The sequence below is a fragment of the Apodemus sylvaticus genome, chromosome 9 (assembly GCF_947179515.1).
Source record: "Apodemus sylvaticus chromosome 9, mApoSyl1.1, whole genome shotgun sequence".
Lineage (NCBI taxonomy): Eukaryota > Metazoa > Chordata > Mammalia > Rodentia > Muridae > Apodemus > Apodemus sylvaticus.
Window position 1 is genome coordinate 84,005,484 of NC_067480.1, and position 20,286 is coordinate 84,025,769.

The 20,286-nt window shown below is 44.0% G+C and overlaps 1 protein-coding gene across 3 annotated transcripts in view; it reads right to left on the minus strand.

The window, feature by feature from the left end:
* The window catches only part of Adgrf5 (adhesion G protein-coupled receptor F5), a 96,076-nt gene that overhangs the window by 18,231 nt on the left and 57,559 nt on the right, over positions 1-20,286 (minus strand). For 2 of the 3 annotated variants that reach the window (XM_052192411.1, XM_052192410.1), the window contains exons 4-13: positions 18,687-18,845; positions 16,752-16,928; positions 16,524-16,633; positions 14,349-14,407; positions 13,549-13,694; positions 12,115-12,336; positions 10,192-10,395; positions 2,635-2,805; positions 496-615; positions 134-343 (exon numbers count right to left, since the gene is read on the minus strand). In XM_052192411.1, the coding sequence (XP_052048371.1) occupies positions 134-343; positions 496-615; positions 2,635-2,805; positions 10,192-10,395; positions 12,115-12,336; positions 13,549-13,694; positions 14,349-14,407; positions 16,524-16,633; positions 16,752-16,928; positions 18,687-18,845 (1,578 nt within the window). The remainder of the gene's footprint in view (positions 1-133; positions 344-495; positions 616-2,634; positions 2,806-10,191; positions 10,396-12,114; positions 12,337-13,548; positions 13,695-14,348; positions 14,408-16,523; positions 16,634-16,751; positions 16,929-18,686; positions 18,846-20,286) is intronic. The other variant, XM_052192412.1, reaches the window with a different exon arrangement.

A 20,286-nucleotide genomic window follows, 5' to 3' on the forward strand; every position in this document is an offset into this window, starting at 1 on the left:
GTCATGTCACCGACAAAGAGTGATTACTCTAAGGTACTCATTATAGGCATGTCCCAAGGCAGGTCTAGTTGCCTGCCATTGTGTATTTCCAGGGGTCTACACAGCTTGCTGCGGGGTCTGGCCAGTCACTCACCATTCCACTCTCGGGTGGAGGTCTTCACCGTCAGCACCGACTCTGCTCCATCCTGATACCTCCTCATGGTATAAAACCTTGGGTGGATTTTAATACCAGCGGAAGTGTTCCAGTACACCTCATCAAAGCTACTCACATCGCTGAGGCATGTTATAGAAAAGCTTTGTCCCTCAGAAACAGAAATTGGGTCCGGGGTTATTGTTAGGTTGGCTGAAAGAGTGCAAACAAAACAGACAAGACAAAAACCAACAACAGATCCAATGTTTAGTTTTTCAGAGGACATCAACACGGGAATGACATTTAAGACAGAGACAGCAACACGGACCGTCCTGGCTCTACCCGTGTCAACGCGGGATTGGTACCTTGCCGCTCCTGGCTTTTACTTGTTTCTAGGCTGTTCCCGGTGGTGCTCTGAACTGTACTCACTTCCATCACATGCCTTAGGACCTCGGGCACTTCCCCTTTGTAGCTGGAATTATCTCCTGATGATTAGCAGGGTAGAAGGTTGCAAACTTAGGGATGTTGGCTCAATCCGGGCTCCCCTCCAACCTCCTCTGTGAACCCCCCAATGGAAAAAAAATAGAGGATCTGGTTCTTGCAACAACTTCATATTGACTTTATAAGTGCTTTCCCCATAATACGGTGTTGTATCGTGGAAGGCAGCTGTGTTCACCACTGGACCACCAATGTCAGACCTCTGTGATGTAGATTCACTCCTGTCTATATCTGTCCCCATAAAAAGGCAGTCTTTTGCCTTTGTTGGTACATCTTTAGCATTTACTTATGGTCTAGTATACAGTCTGTGCTTCATAAACAAATGAGTGGATTCTTGATCTACCTTTCAGCAAAGGGATCATAAATTCACTCTCCAAATAATCATGCTTAGCTCATCTCAGGAAGACAGGATGTATGGACACCTTAATGCTATTTATAGCTATTTCATTTTAACTATATACAGTACAACAACTGGGGTTAATAATACAGCAAATCACATGTTTACTGCTATTTTTAGAATTCTATCATAGATTCTGTAAGACATTGTTGACAGTCTTGGGATCACTGCGATATAGATGCTGATATGAAGACCCATTATTTATTTTTCCTTTTCTCTGGGAGCATATCCTTCCCACGATTAACATCTCAAGATATTTGCTTTAGTCACCAATGGAGGTGAACTCTCTCATTTCCTGAGCCTATTGCCACAGATCTGCTTCTCCAGTTATACATTAATCTTATTCTTAGTGATCATCAAAAGAAACCAGTGCTTTCCACGGTGTCTGAGTCGGGATTCACATGCTGAGGCACAGCACCAAAGCTTACACAAGGCACAGTGTGTCCCTCACTCTGCCGTCCCTGATTGGAAGGATCTGGAAAAAGCTCCCGGGTTGGGGCGGGGGCTAACCATTTCTCATCAGAAAGCAAAGCCTCTTGGACCCAGAAATCTGTTTCTTTTGTTTCCAGGATAGGTCAGATGGCCCGACCAGGAATTTTCAGCAAGCACTAACCATGCCTCTATAATACGTCCCAGGTTTCCAAGTAAGAGCTATGTCTGCTGAATATGCACTAAGTCCCAATAGCAGAACACGTACAGAATGCAAACAGGTGTTGCTTGCATCCTGCTTCTCATGACATTTCTCAAAAAAGGCTGTAAATTGTTCATTTTCAGAGGATGGATGAAAAGAAATGTCTGTAGCTGTGGTGACTCTAGAGTGCCAGCTGATTAATGATGCCTTTATTATTTTGATTGGCATACGGCCAGTGTTGTAGATTGGATGAGAAATGTCGCCCTTTGGCTCATGTTTAAACACGTAGTTCCCAGTGGTGATATTCTGTGAGAGTTACAAAAGCTTCAAAGCATGGAACTTGATGAACCCAGGATATCACTGTGGACAGGATTTAACGTTTTTACAGCCTAGCCCCACACTTCCTGTTCTCTCTCTCTCTCTCTCTCTCTCTCTCTCTCATTCCCATGTGCAGGTGAAATGAGAAATGGCCCTTTCAGAAACTGAAAGACTGAAAATGAACCTTTTTATTCAACCATAAGACAATACCAAGTCATCAGGTTGTCCTAGCTTTATGTGGGGTTATTTCTCAAATGGAGAGACTGAGAAAGAAGGAACCAGAGGGGGAACTGTGGGGGTGGGTAGTAGGAAAGGACCTGAGGCTATTGGGATTTAAGGAGGGGAAACTGAATTGTGGGGGAAAGAGGGGTTATTGATCATATGGATTCAATGACAACAGGACTAGTCTGGTCACCATACTACTTTCTTAGTCCAACTGCATCCTTTATCTAAACAACACGATTAGTTTCTCCCCTGTCTTTCTGACCCAACCCAATTTAAAATGATTCCATCTTCATTGAAATGGCATAGCGGGACATCAGTCTACCATCCCACTCCCGGGGAAAGTTCAGCTTAATTCTGCCCACTGATGCGATGATCCCAGCCGACTGGCAAGTGTAACATACATTTGTCTAAACAGTCTATGGCAAGAGTTCTTACCTACAGAGGTGAAGGTCACAGCTATGTTCTTACTGCCTTTGGCTCCGTACACACTGACGAACTCACATGTGTAGATGACTGTTGTTCCGGAAGACCCACTGGGACACTGGGTTCCATCTGCCTTGAGCGTGTAAGTGCTACAGCTAGAGTCCAGGTCTGTGTCTGGGTTCCCTTCAATGATATAAACAAATTTTCAGCAACACGTGTTGTAGTATATATTTAATCTCAAACAGGGCTTTCTTCCCCACCTTTGATCATTCAGTTGCCAGATAGAAGACACATAACATTTATATTTATAATAAGCATTAATCAGCAGTAGAACTTGGCAGATATTGACCCTCTTAGCTATTAGCTTTATACCTCCCAATCAATAACCCCAAATTATGACTTGCAAGCTATGGGCATAATAGAATGTCATTTAGAGTCATTTTTATTGCTGTGTTCTTTTAGTAAAACTGTATTTGGTTTTACTCTAGGTCCCTGGACTATCTAATCTCAGGTACTTGGTCACCCAAGTAGCATCAGGGATGTGTTTCATCTCAGAGAGGGCTTTGAGTCAAATCAGATGTTGGTTGGTCACTACCACAAGTCTTATGCCACCGTTCCACTAGCACACCCTGCAGACAGGACACTATGTTCTGAGTGGGCAACTCTTACTCTGATTGGCCAGTCCACACTGGACAATTCTTATGATCTCTTATCCTATGACATTTCTTCTCTCCTTCTGCTCCTTCTTCCTCGTGGTCTCTTGCCTCTGACCCCAAGCCCAGGGACCAGCTCCCCATCTCTGTCTATCTCTCTTCTGCCCAGCTAATAGGCTATAGGCATCTTTATTCTCCAATCAGAAATAACTTGGGGAGCAAGGTTACACAGCATCACTTGGGTCCACATGCAAAGTCTACATCCCTTTGGAGGGCAACCAGGCCTTGGGGGCCAGTATTCAGCATTACAATACATAGCAAAAGACAAAACTTCAAAAATATGGTTGTCCAACTCTAAATCAGTAGCAACGTTTTCAGTGGAACTTTCAGCTTCATGATTTCTTAGTTGCTCACAACTTTATAATTCCCGGATCACTGTTTCCATTCTCAGAAACATCCCACCCTCCAAACTGTCTTTGCCTAAGGTTCTCAAATAACCCTGTGTGTGATCTTTTCCATACTCTGGTCTCCATTTTCTTCTCCACCCAACTTTGCTACTGTGGTTGTCAGATGCTCTTCCAACACTCACACCATCTCAAAGTGAATGACACAGGATAGGCTGGTGGATTAGTGTCAAAACAAATGCATTCTTTTGGCTCTAGCTGATCAATAATGTTTTAGTGGCTAGTTTATCACAACTGGACACAAGGTGCCATCATCAGAGAGGAGGGAACCTCAATTGAGAAAATGCCTCAGTAAGACCTCATTTTAAAGCATTTTGTTGATTAGTAATCAGTGGGGGAGTACCCAGTCCATTGTGGGTGGTACCATTCCTGGGCTGGTGTTCCTGCATTCTTTGGAAAGCAGGCTGAACAAGCCATGAGGAGCAAGCCAGTAAGCAGCACTGTCCATGGCTTCTACATCAGCTCCTGCCTCCAGGTTCCTGCCCTACATAAGTTCCTGCTTTCACTACTTTTGATGGTGAGCTGTTGATGCGTTTTGATGATGATACTATATGGAACCATGAATAAAGTTAAGCCCTTTCCTCCTCAGGTTGCTTTTCATCATGGTGTTTATCATAGCAATAGTGACTCCAACTAAGGCAGGTGCCTTTACTGTTTTGATTGACATATGACCAGTGCTGTGGTTTGAATGAGAAATGTCCCTCATAGGTTCACTTGCCACTTAGACCTCAGTTCACATTGCGCTATGGGAAGGAAATAAAACCTTTAGGGTGTGGGAATTTGCTGAAGGAAGTGCATCACTGTGGGTGGGGTTTACGGTTTTATAGCCTGATCCACTTCCTGTTCTCTCTGATTCCTGTGTGTGGATGAGATGTTGCCACTCTGCTTGCTGACTGCCTGGCCTTCTCCCTCATGGTGGACTCTGCGTGTTCTGGAACTGTAAGCCAAAATAAACCTTGGTTCTCCAGCTTGTCCTTTTGTGATGGTATCTGATCATGACCACAGGAAAGTAGCTACTGCAACCAGCTTTCTTCCCCAAGTGTCTATTCTATTCTCTACCACTCGTTTCCACTGTCCTCCTCTTTGACAAAATCACTTCTAACTCTCTAAGACCCACCCTCTGTTCATCCTTCCCTGAACCTAGTTCTCATGAGAAAGCCACATCTGCACTCAGGATCCTTCGGGCTTGACTGACTGTAGACAGGGAGAATGATGCCCCTCTCGACAGCTCAGTCTTGGTCTGTTCATGTGAAGGCCACGCTAGCCCCATCCTGTCTCATGATGCTTCTTCATTTCCCACTCCTGTATTGTAATTAAATCTTTGAAACTGGCCTTTGTCACCCTCTACTTTACCAAAAGTGTCTCCTTAAGGCCAACAGGGACCGTCTCTTTCCTCCATCTTGGGCTTCTCCTTATGTTGCCTCCACTGTCAGCCATGTTCTTTAGGCTGTAGCTACGTGTGCCTCCCTCGTCCCTCCTTCTTCTTGCCTGTCTTCATCCTCTTGGGCTTCCTCTCCTGAGCATCCTTCTTAAATGCCTATGTTGCACCCGGTGTTGTCCCCAGCCACACCCCTCCATCCTACCCCCCCCACACACACACACATACACACCACACTGTTGCTCCTCTTTTCTTCACTCCCTTGGCAACATCAGCCACCCTGAGGCTCCTGCTGTGAACTGTGACTGGATGACTTCCCTCACTACTCTAAGGAATGACCTGATTGGAAACTTTTAAGGCAAATTCCCAAGCATTGATTTGACATCTCCGGTACCTCAAACTCAACACGTGCAATTTCTTTATTTTTTTTTCTCCCCCAGACAGAATTCACACATCCAGGGTTTCCTGCCAGTGCTATTGGCAGAAACCCAAATTAAAACACTTAAAGGTCGCTTTAATTACCCGAATTTCCTCACATTGTGCTTCCACTCACTGGTGAGAACCCTCTCTGAGCTCACACTTCTGAAACAAGGCTCTCTCCAACAGCGAAAGGTCACCCCCTACTCACCCCACCCTGCCCCCGGGTCCCACTGTTTGTTGTCTGAACTTTGCAACTGATTACATCTGGGCTTCAATTCGGAATGAATTCTATCTTCAACTTACTCATTGTGCTACCTGGAAGGTTCAGTTTTCTTTTTGTTGTTGACTTGGTTTGGGTTTTGAGACTGGGTCTCACTAGAGCACAAGCTTGCTTTGAATTTGCTGAGTTGTCCCCGGCTGGCCTCTAATTTGTGATTCTCCTGCCTCAGCCCCCTGAGCTTCAAGGACAAGAAGCCAATCATGGTGTCCAGTGAAAGTTTAGGTTTCTAAACTTCACCTCTGGCCATCTAGCTTCCTTTCACCTTTAAATTCTTACTGTGGGTACTGAGTAAAGTCAAATGCTCTTAACACGGTGTGCGCCACTGAAGGACCACAGGTTAGACAGATCTAGGCAGACAGAGAGGGAGAGGAGTCGCAAATGGATACTGAAGATGGCAAACTTCCAGCCTATTCCTCACCCTCCTGACCTGAGCGGTAAGCCTGGAATCTCAAAACCAAGACTTCGTGTGCTTGCTCCTCCCACTGCCACACCCCTTCCTCACCCCCATCAGTGGACCAGCCCATCAAGTCAGGGCCGGTTCAGGTAGGACATGCTGATATCAATGTTGCAAGCTTATCTGCCTCCCTGTCTGTTAGGTTTCAAACCCAGGACCCGAACCCTAACCCTGTTAGTATACAGGCAATTTTTCCGGCCTGCTCTCAGGGACCTAGCAACAGTTTATGTCATCACTGGGCACAGCCAGGTGCACCAGGTGTGTGCTGTGGATAAAGGGACCTGGCCACCACTCCAGATCTCTCTCTCCCTCTCCCTCTCCCTCTTCCCCCTCCCTCTCCCTCTCCCTCTCCCTCTCCCTCTCCCTCTCCCTCTCCCTCTCCCTCTCCCTCTACCTCTATCTCTCCCTCCCCCTCTTCCTCTCTCTCTCTCTCTCTCTCTCTCTCTCTCTCTCTCTCTCTCTCTCTCTCTCTCTCTCTCTCTCTTCCTCTCTCCCTCTCCCCCTCTCTCTCTGTTCCTCCTCTCTGTTCTCTGCACACAGTCGGTCTTCTTCGCTCCCTCCCTCTCTCCTCTACCTTCTCCATCTCCCTGTTCATGTTGATTTCCCTAGCCTTGTCTCCTGAGACAGGTAAACCCACCCGAGACCTGTTCCCAAATAAACCCGCTTGTATACTTTTAATTTGGCTTGAATTTTCTTATCACGTCCGCTGAGAAAAGCTATTATTTTGGTGCTGAAACCCAGGTCCACAGGGTTGAAACCTTAAACTGTCTTTGTTCAAACTGACCAGCCCTAAGTTGGGGAAGGGAAACCCCTCAAAGCCCCTGAGAACCTCCAGCCAATGAGAAGAGAGCATCTGGTTTCCGGTTCCTGAGATACTCCTTTGCTTTGGCCTTACTGAGTGGGTGTGTGCTCACCCTTCATAAAAGCCCTTCTCCAGATGCTGATTCTGTCCATCATACCTGAGATTTCTCCCGTTGTTAACCATTGCACTTGAGGTGGTGTGTGTGTGTGTGTCTTTAAATTCTTTAATTTCCAGACAAAGCAAACCTGATTCAGACCTCTAGAGGACAGCGGCATTTCTCACACAATATATTCTAATCTATTATTCTCCACTGAATTTGATTCTTCATTTTCTCAAAATCCAAACCCTCGTGGCCTTCACACAGCCTGTAGCCTCAGCCCTGGATGCCTGTGTTCACATTTGCATTTCCCCCTCCTCTTCCGGTTGAATGTGCCTCGTGCTTAAAAGTCCAGCCTTTTCACCCAATGGACAATCCAGTGAACCATACAGGGTGAGATGCGTATAGAGAAAGACAGAGCATAGGAATGTATCCTTGATAAATCTCATCAAAAGAAAATTCAATACAGTGTGCAGGTTCAAAGAAGGGTCATCACAGACGGGTGGCAGAGAAAGACTTCAGAGGAGAGGATGTTATTCTAAGCCTTCAAAGACAACTAGGAGGTTAACAGAAATCAGGGCTGTGGTGTGAAGTGAGGTTGTCAGTGTGTGAGCCTCACCGTAGGACTTCGCACTCCACCGAGCCTATTCGAGGGCCAGGGCCCGCGGTGCAGGATGGGAGGATAACAAGCTATACCGGAAATCTATTGTTCTGCAGGCTGGTCAACCTTGCTAGACTTAGGAAAGTCTGCAAAGGGGTCACCGGAGAGAGGGTCCTTGAGCATCCCACTGCAGACTTCCTGATTCCTCTGCCAGAGGGTGAGTGAGGTCTGTCACCTTCCAGAGTTGAAAGAGACACGGGAACTGTGCAAGGCCTCTCCTCTATCTGGCAGCTCCTTCAGGATGCCTGTGCCCCGTTTTCCTTATAAACTAGGGAAGTGACTAAATGTCCCATACCGACGTTTTTCCAGAGTTAACCAAAGGTCATTCTCAGTCCTCAGAGGTCTAATCAGATGCTGCAAGCAGCATGTGCTTGGTAAACTAGAGATGCTTGGGAAAGTGTGGGTGAAAATTGACTTTTCATATAATGATGATGGTAGTGATGGTGGTGATAGTGATAGTGGTGGTGATGGTGGTGCTGGTAGTGGTGATGGTGATGGTGGTGGTGGTAGTGACAGTGGTGGTGGTGGTGGTGATGGTGGTGGTGATGGTGGTGGTGGTAGTGATGGTGGTGATGGTGGTGGTGATGGTGGTGGTGGTGGTGATGGTGGTGATGGTGGTGGTGATGGTGGTGGTGGTAGTGATGGTGGTGATGGTGGTGGTGATGGTGGTGGTGATGGTGGTGGTGGTGGTGGTGATGGTGGTGGTGGTGGTGGTGATGGTGGTGATGGTGGTGGTGATGGTGGTGATGGTGGTGGTGGTGGTGGTGGTGATGGTGGTGGTGATGGTGGTGGTAGTGGTGATGGTGGTGGTGGTGATGGTGGTGATGGTGGTGGTGGTGGTGGTGCAGTATAGTCTATGAGCACAGACTTTATAATTTAAAGATTTGCATTTTAGGTCAAAGATTTTTCTTTGTATTAGCACATAATGGTCTTGTTTCTTAAAAGAAGAGGTGGCTATGGTCTCATGCAGTTTCTAAGTATCCTTTTCTATCTAAACCACTGGCAGCTCAGTCCAGAGCTGGCTCACCGTCGCTCTGGTCGCTAGTGAAGTAAGATCAGGGAAGAGTCATAATATTTCTTTTTATATTGTGACAACCTTGGGAAAGTTGTTAAATCTAGATCTTAATTTCCTTATTATCGCATTGGAGGTAAATATATATGTATATGTGTCTGTGTATGTATACATACACACACACACACATACACTAGCTTCAAACTCATGATTAGGTTTAGATGTGAACTTTACAATTGTGTGTTTTTTTTTAAATGGATTGACATTTTTACAAAGCTGTTATAAAAAGCCAGTATTTCTGCTTAAATTTTAAAAAGTTTTTTAATTTCATGCTATGTCAGAGCGTTTTGCCTACATGTGCATCCATGCAGTGTGTGTGTGCATGGTGTCCCAGAAGGTCAGACAAGAGTATCAGATTCCTTAGACCTGGCGTTACAGATGATTAGAAGCTGCCACGTGGGTGCTGGGTACCAAGTCCTGGTCCTCTGCAGGAGCAACAAGTGCTCTTAATGGCTGAGCTGTGTCTCTGCTTTCCTTAATCATCCATTAGTATAGACTGGAGGATGGGAACTTCAGTTTAGATCTCAAGGCAAACAAAAGCAGAGTTGGGTGAAACACTTCCGCGTGTGAAGGATGACGGAAGTCAGACCCCGGCACCCAGATAAAAGGTGGCAGCCTGCCTACAAAGCCAGCATGCAGAAAGGAAAGACAGGAGATCTCTGGACCAATCAGGCTAGCTACACTAGCAAGGAAGACCCTCACTCAGAGTTAGCCCCTGCCCTTCACACATGTATATTCCCCCAACTGTATGGCCCAACACGTGTGAACACACATGCCACATACATATACATGCAGAAAACTGGACAAGTAGAAATGGACATGAAGGAACTGAGAGAGAAACAATAGGTCTACAGAGAAATGCATGCTGGGAACGGAGAGAAAAATCTGAAGCGAGCACATAAGTGAGAGACTCCAGGCAGTAAAGAAAGGAGAACCTCCAGTCAGGCCTAGGTGAAAAGTTCGTGACCTCAGCTTTAACTCTTCACTGAGGACTGAAGAGAAGGGTGGGCCACGCTATGGACCTATGTCACCAGGCCACCCCCTCTTGGGTCTTTTTTTTCTAGGATCTTGTTGTCACCACAAGCATGACGCTTGCCTGAGAGTACTTTTCGAGGTTTGCTGTGCAGTGCAGCACCCAGGCTGAAACTGGCATCAAACTTAGTGGTTTTGGGTTTGGGTTTTGTCTTCATGGTCCAGAGTAAACAACATACCTCCTCTGCCTACAAGATCTCCCATTTTTTCTTGGCTGAGGGGTAAGCAAAGAGCCCTCTTTATCCACCGTCCTTACCTACGATGCTTATTTTCCCTTCCTGTTTCCATTCAATTTTGCTCCAGTTTGCAATATTCTCGCTGCAGCAGTTCAACGATATAGGATTGTTATCACACACCACCTTTCTTTCTTCCTTAGCCAAAATCCGGATGGGAGTGACATCTAATTTTCTGACTGTTCCATATTCAAAAATATCCAATGTCACATTGCAACCATACATGCCTGGAAAGGATACACAAAATCAGGAGTTGTTATCCCTCCTGTGAGTTTCCTTTAATAGAACTTACCCTCACTTCATGTGCTGTGGCATCTGAGACTTGACACAAGGGCCCCATGAGGAATGTTCAGAAACTGTCAAGCCAGCTTAGACACGTCTGACTATGTGAGGTAAAAGGTAAAAAAGGGCTATTCTCAGGGTCATATGGAGAAGTGAAATTGGTAAGTCTTGGAGAGTTGGGGGATCATGAATAATTCAGGCTTGCTATTTAACCCTGTGGTAAAAGTGTGATCAGACTCATGTATTTATAGTCCTCTTTCTTGTGTGGAGGAACAGAGCTGGTCCTCCTGATATCTGGTCTTAGGTGGGGTTATTAAGTACTAAAATGTGGCAAGCTCATTGTTAATCTCTGAAGAACTAAGATTTATGAATTTTTGGTTACTTGGAATAGGTAGGGTGGGAAAAGGCCAAAGAGAGGGATTGCTGTGGCAAAAAAGAGTATTAGAGGAGGCTGGATATATTTCCACCTTAATTTTAGTGATGCCTTTTCAAGTATATGTGTCAAAACTTAACAAGTTGTATACTTAAACTATGTGCAGTATGTTATATGCCAGTTTCATCTCAGCAAACTAAGTTTTATAAGTTAGTTCAAAATAAAACAGCATAAAACCACTACTACATATTATGTAAAATTGAAAAACAAACCACTGAATTTTAAACATCATTTTAAACAGTGGTCATTGGGGAGATGGTTCAGTGGTCTGTGCAAACATGAGGGTCTGAGTTCAAATTCCCAAAACCTATAAAAAAGATGGAAACAGTAACATGTATCTGTAACTCTACAGCCAGAGAGGCAGAGACAGGCGGGTCCTCAGATCTCACTGACTAGCAGATTGTTCAGTGTTGAATTCAGTGAGAGACCCTGACTCAAAATCAAAATGGGAACAACAAAGAAAGGGAGCTCAAAGTCTGGCTTCCTTGTGGCAATTCACATACCCATGCAACATATGCATACACACACATATACACACACACACATATATATATACACACATTCACATACATACACACATATATACACACATACACATACATATATACATACACATGCACACATGCACACACATATACACATATGCACACACATACACACATATACACATACACACATATGCACATATATACACACATACACACATGCATACACATATACACATATGCACACACATATACACACATACACACATATACACATATATACACATGCACACACATACACGCATATGCACACACATACACACATACATACATATATACACACACTTGCACACACATATGCACACACATACACACATATACACACATACATACACACATATGCATACACATACACACATGTATATACACATGTGCATTCACATACATATATACACGTATGCACACATATACACACATATACACACAAATAAATTCACACACGTATACACACATCCACACAAACACATCCACATTCACACATATACATACACATTCACAGACACATGCACACACACACACACACACACACACACACACACATGAAAGCATGCTATGGGATGAATTTTCCATTTTAGAATAGGAGCCATCAGGCTTCTTGAGAACAGCTCACCACACAATCCTTGTTCTGTGGGCTGCTTCTCTGCACACATTCAGTTCCTCCCACAAGTCTCTGATCAGAAACTCACCTGCATCGTGTTGTGTGAAGTTGTAAATGGTAAGGCGGGTGATCAGACTCATATTGTTGATGACTTCAGTGTGAATGGAGAATTTGTCACTGTTCTGGATGTCAGAGCGTTTGTCTCCATAGTACCAAGATGTGTTGGAGGTCACAAATTCAGTTTCACACTCCAGGGTTACATTGTCTCCTTCAAAGATGAACTCTGGTATGACAGTGAACTTCGTTTCATCTAGAAATTCAAAGAAAAAGTTTGAGGATTACACATCAATGGTGCAAGCCTTGGGGCTCTGCCTGCTTTGCCTCCAGGATTCTTGAGGGCTCCTCTTAGCCTCTGTTTGTCACAGTCTTGCCACATGCTGCCCCTACCACTCTCTGCGAAACAAAGGTTCCATCACGTACTGATACACCAGAGCCCGTATCTGAATCCCATCTGTGAAATGGAAGGGAGTATCTGAAGTCATGGAGTTTCGCACCACTGTTTTAAATGACCTGGAGCAGTGCTTTGGAAGCCTCCCCATGGCTTGAGGAATTGAAGTATGGATAGGTCTTTGTAGGGTTAATGTGGTGCGGATATGTTCTGAGACCCACCCTCTAAATCAACAATAGAACCCTGTTTAGTATCAGCATCCTCTGTTACTGTTTCACAGTGATAGGTTTACAGTTATGGATCTTTTCAATATATGAACATAGGTAATCACAAGCCCCGTGGTTTTAGGATGAACCCCTGTTCCCATCTCCCTGACACTTCTGCTGCAGTAATGTTAGTCAAAAAGAGTCAGTTGGCATACAAGCTCCAGACCTCCGTGCCAGGAAATATCGCCACGATTTCCTAGTTCTTTGTCTTCCGCCTCACTTTTTTCTTTTTTCTTTTTTTGTATAGAATGTATTAGATTTCATTATGGCATTTTTGACTTGTTTGTTTAATTCAAGACAAGTTTTCTTCTTGCAGCCCTGGCTGTCCTGGAACTCACTCGGTAGACCAGGCTGGCCTCGAACTCAGACATCTGCTTGCCTCTGCCTCCTGACTACTGGGATTAAAGGCGTGTGTCACCACTGCCTGCCTCAGCCCCTCCATCCACAGTAGCTTCCTTTCTTCTAACATTAAACGTTAAGATCTCCATACTGTTTTCCTAGAAAATTTTTCAGTTTTATTGTTCTTGATAGACTAAGAAAATCTCATTATACACACACACACACACACACACACACACACACACACACACACACACACATACACATATATATGCTGAGATTTTCGTTATCTGCTTGTTTGTTGATATCTAGGCTGATTCTATTTCCTAGACTGTGTAAACAGTGCAGCAGTACACACAGATATGCAAGAATCTCGGGGGTAGATTCCCTAAGTTTAAGCAGTACCATCACATCATGCCCACCCCAAGCTATGAGGCACCGGTGTGATAATGTAGTAGATCCCACTTACTGCTCGGCGTTCCTTGGAAGGAGCTGTAGTCCATTCTGTAAGTCTGGTTGAGGTTCTGTATGACTTGCTCATTGGCTTTATGAATTGATCCAGGCGGTGGTGCTGATGTAACTTGGACTATGTACTTCACAACCACGCTGCCCTTGCTGCATAGAGACCACAAGGTTCAGTAAGGCAGTAATTGATCTAGGAGTATCTAGATCTTTGTGGTTTATTGCACAGAAAATCAAAATAGCAGAGACCAACTGAGTTCTATCATCAAGGAATCACTCAAACAAGCCTGTCTTTAAATGTTAGCTGACACCCAAGGCAAGACTGGCCCAGTAATATAAATGAGAAAAGTGACCATATAAAGAACAGTGAGCTGAACCCACAAGATTTCCAGACTCCCGCAGAGTCCTTCATGTATGCCAGGAAATCCCAAGATCCTGTCTGCCTATCAGAATCTTCTATTAATGTCTTTAACATTGCTGTATGATTCAACTCTAATGTTTCACGCTCTCAGAACTAGAGATATATTTCTGTTTGCAAAAGTCTTTCATGCATGAGATGAATACACCTTTGTGTTTCCTCACTGCTATAGGGTAGGAACATGCCTTGGTGTTTCCTTTTCCTGTTCATCACTGTGCTCTGGTGGGCATAGGTCTCACCTCTGTCAAGCTGCTCCTGATAGGCATGTGATAATGTCACATGATTGCATGTGATAATGTCACATGATTGCCCATGGATGTTTTGTCTCATTGCCTGGTGTATTGGTTTCTGCCCTCATAGAAAAATGAAAAAAATCACATTATTCTTACGTGAACTGTGTCACAGTCACCGATCTGAATCCTGGTAGAGTTTTATAACCCGCTCGGAACTGGAAAATAAAGCAAGAGAATGATATGAGACCGGTCAGAGATATCAAAGGTTTACATGACCTGGGTAAAGGCTTTATTTTATCTATTTTGTTAGCGGTGGCATTGGCAGAGCCTTGAAGGAGTAATTTCTAACAACTTGTGTCGGTCTTTAGAGAAGCACACAGTGGATTAAGGGCACAAAAGGCCACTCAGGAAAATGCAAGAGAAAGAGCAGAGAAGCTGTGGGGAAGGGAGAATGTGGCATCAAATGCCAAGGGAAGAGAAAAGGAAGGTGGAATGAAAAAAAAATCCTACACCACACCCAACAACATTCAGAAAGACCATCCAAGGACATTTAAGAATCTCTCCGGAAATCTCCCTGTCTGACAGACACATATCAATTATGTGTATTCTGAGGTAAGGAGAAGAAACCCATTCCTGAGTGTCAGAGGCAGCCCTTGGGGCTGTTTACTGAACCAGAGCCAGAGAGCTGAAAGTCAGGAACACCCTCACAGCCACCATCCCACTTGTCCCCCACCGTGACAGCACTGTGACTTTGGTAAAACCACTTTCATTTGTCAATGGGACATGTTTGTATTGTTCTCCTGAATATCAACCCCAAACTGACCCACTCAAGTTACATGACCAGGTATCATAGTTAGCTTTGTCACTTGTCACAATCTAGAATCACCCACAACGACAGACTCTACTGGAGGAATACCCAGGTCATGTTGGCTTATGGGCATATCTGTGAGGGATTGTCCTGATTGTTCATTAATATAGGAAGACCTAGCTTGCTGTGGGTGGTACCATTCCGTAGGCAGAGGTCCAGAGCTACATGAGACAGGGGAAAGCTAAGTGTGAATTAGCAACAAGAAGCAGGCAGTATAGATGAACTCATTCTTATCTATTTTTAACTGTGGTTATGACATGTTTAGTAAAGGCTGAGTCTCTGCTTTTACTTCCTCAAAAACACAGACTGTGACCTGCTTCTAAGGCAGACAAATCCTTTCTTTACTTAGATTCCTTTGATTCAGAGTTGCTTTATCATAGCGACAGAAATAAAAATAAGGGCACCAAGAAATATACAATATGTGTTGTAGACCTGGTACCTGGGTAAGATTCTTATATGAGCCCATAGTTTCTTAAAAGTATATAATTGGGGCTGGAGAGATGGCTCAGCGGTTAAGAGCATTGACTGCTCTTCCGAAGGTCCTGAGTTCAATTCCCAACCACCACATGGTGACTCACAACTATCTGTAATGAGATTTGACACCCTCTCCTGGTGTGTCGGAAAACAGCTACAGTTTACTTAGATATAATAATAAATAAATCTTTAAAAAAGTATATAATTTATATACTATACTTATTATATGCTAGAGGTGCAAACCAGTCATTCAAGGACTCTGTAGAATCGATATTCCATCAAGGCACCAAGGAATAATCATTATAAGCCTATTAGCTTAGGCAGCTCCTGCCCTGAGGACTAGGAGTTCTGGGGAGTCACTACTTCAGCCCATGTGTGATAGCAGTCACAGCAATTAGGAGACAGTGTTTGAAATATACCAATTCAAGCAAAGCATTTGCATTTGAGTGGCTTAATCCAATATCAAGCACTGTATCACTGCATCTGGGAGACAGTTAACACTTGCAGAGGCGTCTCTGTTTTGACCTTAGTAACAATAGGCTGACCCTGAAGAGAAAACCTAGTGACTTTCAGGCTAGAGAAGTTTAAAACTCTCTGAGCTCAGCCTTGAAGTGGGCTGCTCAGTGATGTTAGAAGTCTTATCTGTGCTGGAGCTACATGACACAGGACAATGTGAGACTGCCTGAAGAATAGACTTGAACCAGCAACCTCTTCTGGACCAGGCTTCTGAATTGCTTCTAGTGAAAGGATGCCACCAAATGTTATCTGAATTACTTCTACTCAAGAGAGAAGTCCTCCTGATAGGCCAAGGTGACACCCTAGTCCTCTAAATGTTGTTTAATTTGAATGTTTCTTAATTCTCCTCAGGTGGGTTTGCATGTTTTCAAATCTTTACACCTAGGGCATGCTCATGTAAGCACACTGTCCATTGTGAATCTCCATTCCTCCTAAATAGTTTATTGAGTAAGAGACTAGTGACCCAAACCTACCGCTCTTTCCAGATCAGTCTTGTAGGACCTATAGAGGGCAGAGGACGTGTTCTTTAGGTCTTCTTGAAATCCGATGTTCAGTCTGACTTTGATTTTTAAGGTAATGTATGCTGAAAAACACAGGGAAATGTAAATCTCTCACTGGTGTTTGAATATAGGCAAGATAGACATCGGCTTGTGATAAAGTTGAAAATTCATTCAACAAATCTTTAAAGAACAATTGCATACCTTCTGGGAGCTGGCAGAAAGGTCCCTGGGGAGGAAGTCCTTTCAGACAACTACAGTAGCTGCTTGGCAGGGCACTGTCATACTCTTGACAAGGGAGAGAATGGAGACACCTTTCCTCGGGCCACTGGTAGCCTTTCTCGCAGAAGCACAAGAGGTCATTTCCAGCAGGTGTGCACACTGCCATCAACCAAGACATACAAGATAAGGTAGTCACCACCCTTACATTTTTAGATTGCAAGTATCTATGCTGGTAGGAAATCCTAGCTCAGTTACACATCTATCTTCTAGAAAGTTCAGTAGAATTGCATGAGATTCAAGGGATCATATACGGATCACCAAGCCAAAGATGAGGTCACCAGAAAGGTGACAATGTTGAGTTGCTGCAGATTTTTGATAGTCATGTTTTATTTTACATGGCTACTAGATGTCTGTGATGATCCGATCCCTTGAGCAGTAGTGTATCTCAACCTGTGGGTTGTAACCCTTCGGCAAACCTCTGTCTCTTGAAATATTCATGTTATGATTCATAACTGCAGCAAAACTACAGTTATGAAGTAGCAGTGAAAATAATTTTGGGGGTCACCACAATGTGAGGAACTGTGTTAAAGGGTTGCAGCATTACAAAGGTTGAGAAACAAAGACAGAGAGAACACTGAACATCTCTGCCTCTGGGAACACAGCCTTTTATGGTACCTTCTTATAGAACATGGTAAAAATGATGGTATACTTTAGCATATATTCCCTTTATGTATCTGTCTGTCTATTTATCTGTCTATATCTATCTATCTATCTATCTATTTATCTATCATCTTCCTCTCTCTCCTTTCCCTTTATCCCTCCCCCATTTCTCCTTCTCCCCCTCTCTTTTCCTCTGGGGAAGTTGGCTGCCTTGTACAAAGACCTGTCAGGAAGAGAACCACATGGTTAAAAAATTAAGATCTCTAAATAATAACTATTTAGGAAGAGTAATCTGTAAAAAATTACCTGGTTAACTTGAAATGACCAGTCCATTAGAGCCTTCAGATCAAAGTTCCTAAGCTAGAACCACCCATCTAGGCTGCTACTACAAGACTCCAGGCCCCTATAAGCTTTAAGATAATGCATGTCTGTTGTTGTTCAATAGCACTAAGAGAGATTTGTTACATGGAAATAAATCATAAATACAGAATACAAATCAATAACTTTTACATTTCAAGGCAAAAGAACAGTCCAAATGGATCCTAATCTCACTGGGGTCATTATAAAAGAATATAAACATGCTTTGCAAACAGACCCTTGAATCAGTTTCTCACATTGGACCAGAGAGACTGTTATGCAGATGGGGTGCCTTAGGATGCTGCTACTCAAATCAAAGTTGTATCTGAAATAGGAAGGGTAACCAAGTCGCAATGGTGCTTTCCAAGTTGCAATGGTGCTTTCCAAGTTGCAGAACTTTTAAAGGAAAAAGGGCAGCCTCATTTGTGGGACACTGAGTCTCTGGGGATGGTACCCTGAGACAAAGGAGGAATGGTTTAGTTTCAGTAGGGAGTTCTCAAACACAAAGGCTAAACATGCTGTATTGCTTCTGATTTAGGTGCATGCCTGGTTGCTAGTTCCTGACCTACAACACATCAAAGGAAAGAAGTGGCTGCTCCTAACTTACTGAGGGCACCCACACATTGTTCAGAGGGAAAGGAAGGGCTTGTCAATGTCTTATTGGTCACTTTATGGCGACCACCAAGAAAGTCTTTGTTCATCATTTAAAGTAAGGTGACTGGCTGAGGAATTTACAGCTAGTGAGTTCATTCCGGGAGGTATGGGGTCATAAAGTCACACAGTGGTCTGGTTGGGTCATTACACTTGCCTTTCATGTTTAGTTTGGTTTACAAGCAGGTTGTCTGCCTTTCTCCTGATATTCCCACTCAGGCACCCTCAAACAATGCGTTTCCCACTCACCTGTAGTCATTGCTATGCTCAAAATGTCAGTGCCGTTCCCTTGAATTGGAAAACTGAGGCTGTTCAAGTGAGCTCTGATGGACTCCAGGAAGGAGACATTTTCAAAACTGATCTCAATATCCACCGTGTATTCTTCCGCCACAGGACCACCCACTGCAACTGAAAGGAGAGTGCATGAAGACCATGAGTGTTTGCGGAGGTAGGAGAGAGGTCCTGGTGGATCCTGCAGTAAAGCAGAGACTGCACACATCGGTCCATCGGAATGAGCTCTTTTAGAGACAAAGAAAGGTTTAGTGACCTGACCTCTCCCAACTCCTACCAACAACCTTGATGTTCAAGGCCAAAGGCCATGTGTGAGGAGCAAGCTGTGACTGCGGCAAGACTAACAGGAATGACCTGGAAGGGAGGCTCTCTTACCACTGCAGTCACTAAGAGTTCTGCTCTCCACTCACATGAGTGAGTTCTGGTCTTTATAACACTGTGTAGTTGGTTTGCATACAGTCTAAGTGCTGAACAGACATGTTCATGCTTGAAATTCTCCCAGAACACCAACACACACACATACACACACAGTTAATTGCCTTTGGCCTTGATTGTACACAGGCACCCAGCATGTCCATTCTTTATTGGTGTTTCATATCTCTGGTGTCCAGGATTCAAGCATTGGTCATCAAAAGTTTGGTCACTTGAAATGCAAAAAAATGGCCTAGTTCTTTGTTGCTTTTCCAACTTGTCTCCAGGCAGTTGAATATCGGCTCTCCAAATAAATCTGCCCCAAACACAAACACACACACACACACACACACACACACACACACACGCACGCGCGCACACACACACACACGCGCACACACACACACACACACACGTACACACGTACACACACACACACACACACACACACACACGCGCGCGGGTACACACACACACAGAAAGGGAGAGAGAGAGACAGACAGACAGACAGGGAGACAGAAAGACAGAGACACACACAGAAAGACAGACAGACAGACAGAGAGAGACAGACAGACAGAAAGACAGAGAGATAGAGACAGAGAACCAGGCAGCCAGCCAGCTTACAGATATGATTATATCTAGCCTTAGAAAGCTTCTTCCCCAGTATCTTATATCACATCATGTCTTGACCACCATTTATAAGCTCCTGGGACAGGAAATGATTCCTTCCCTTCTGGTGACCTTACCCATCTTTCTTGGTGTTCACCATGTAACAGACATGTGTCCAATCACTTCTTACTAAGCCCATCCCATATGTCAAGTAATAAATTCACTTCTCTGTCACTGGACTAATCACTGCTCTTGTCCTGGATGGAAAATACAATCGAGTCTGAAGGGATGGGCTCAGGTCCAACCTCATAAAAAAAAAAAGTTTGAAGGATAAGAATTTCTTTTTTTTGCACAGAGGGATTGAGAATACTTTTTAAATAAGTTTAAAAAGGATACTTTCAAAACAAACCTATTCCTTTAAAATTTAAGTGAAATCTGAAAGCATGGACTGTAGTTAGAATTCTGTCTTCTTTTTTAAGACAATTATTTTCCCATGAAATTGGAAGGTTTGTTTTAACAACCCCAAGGGTCATTACTG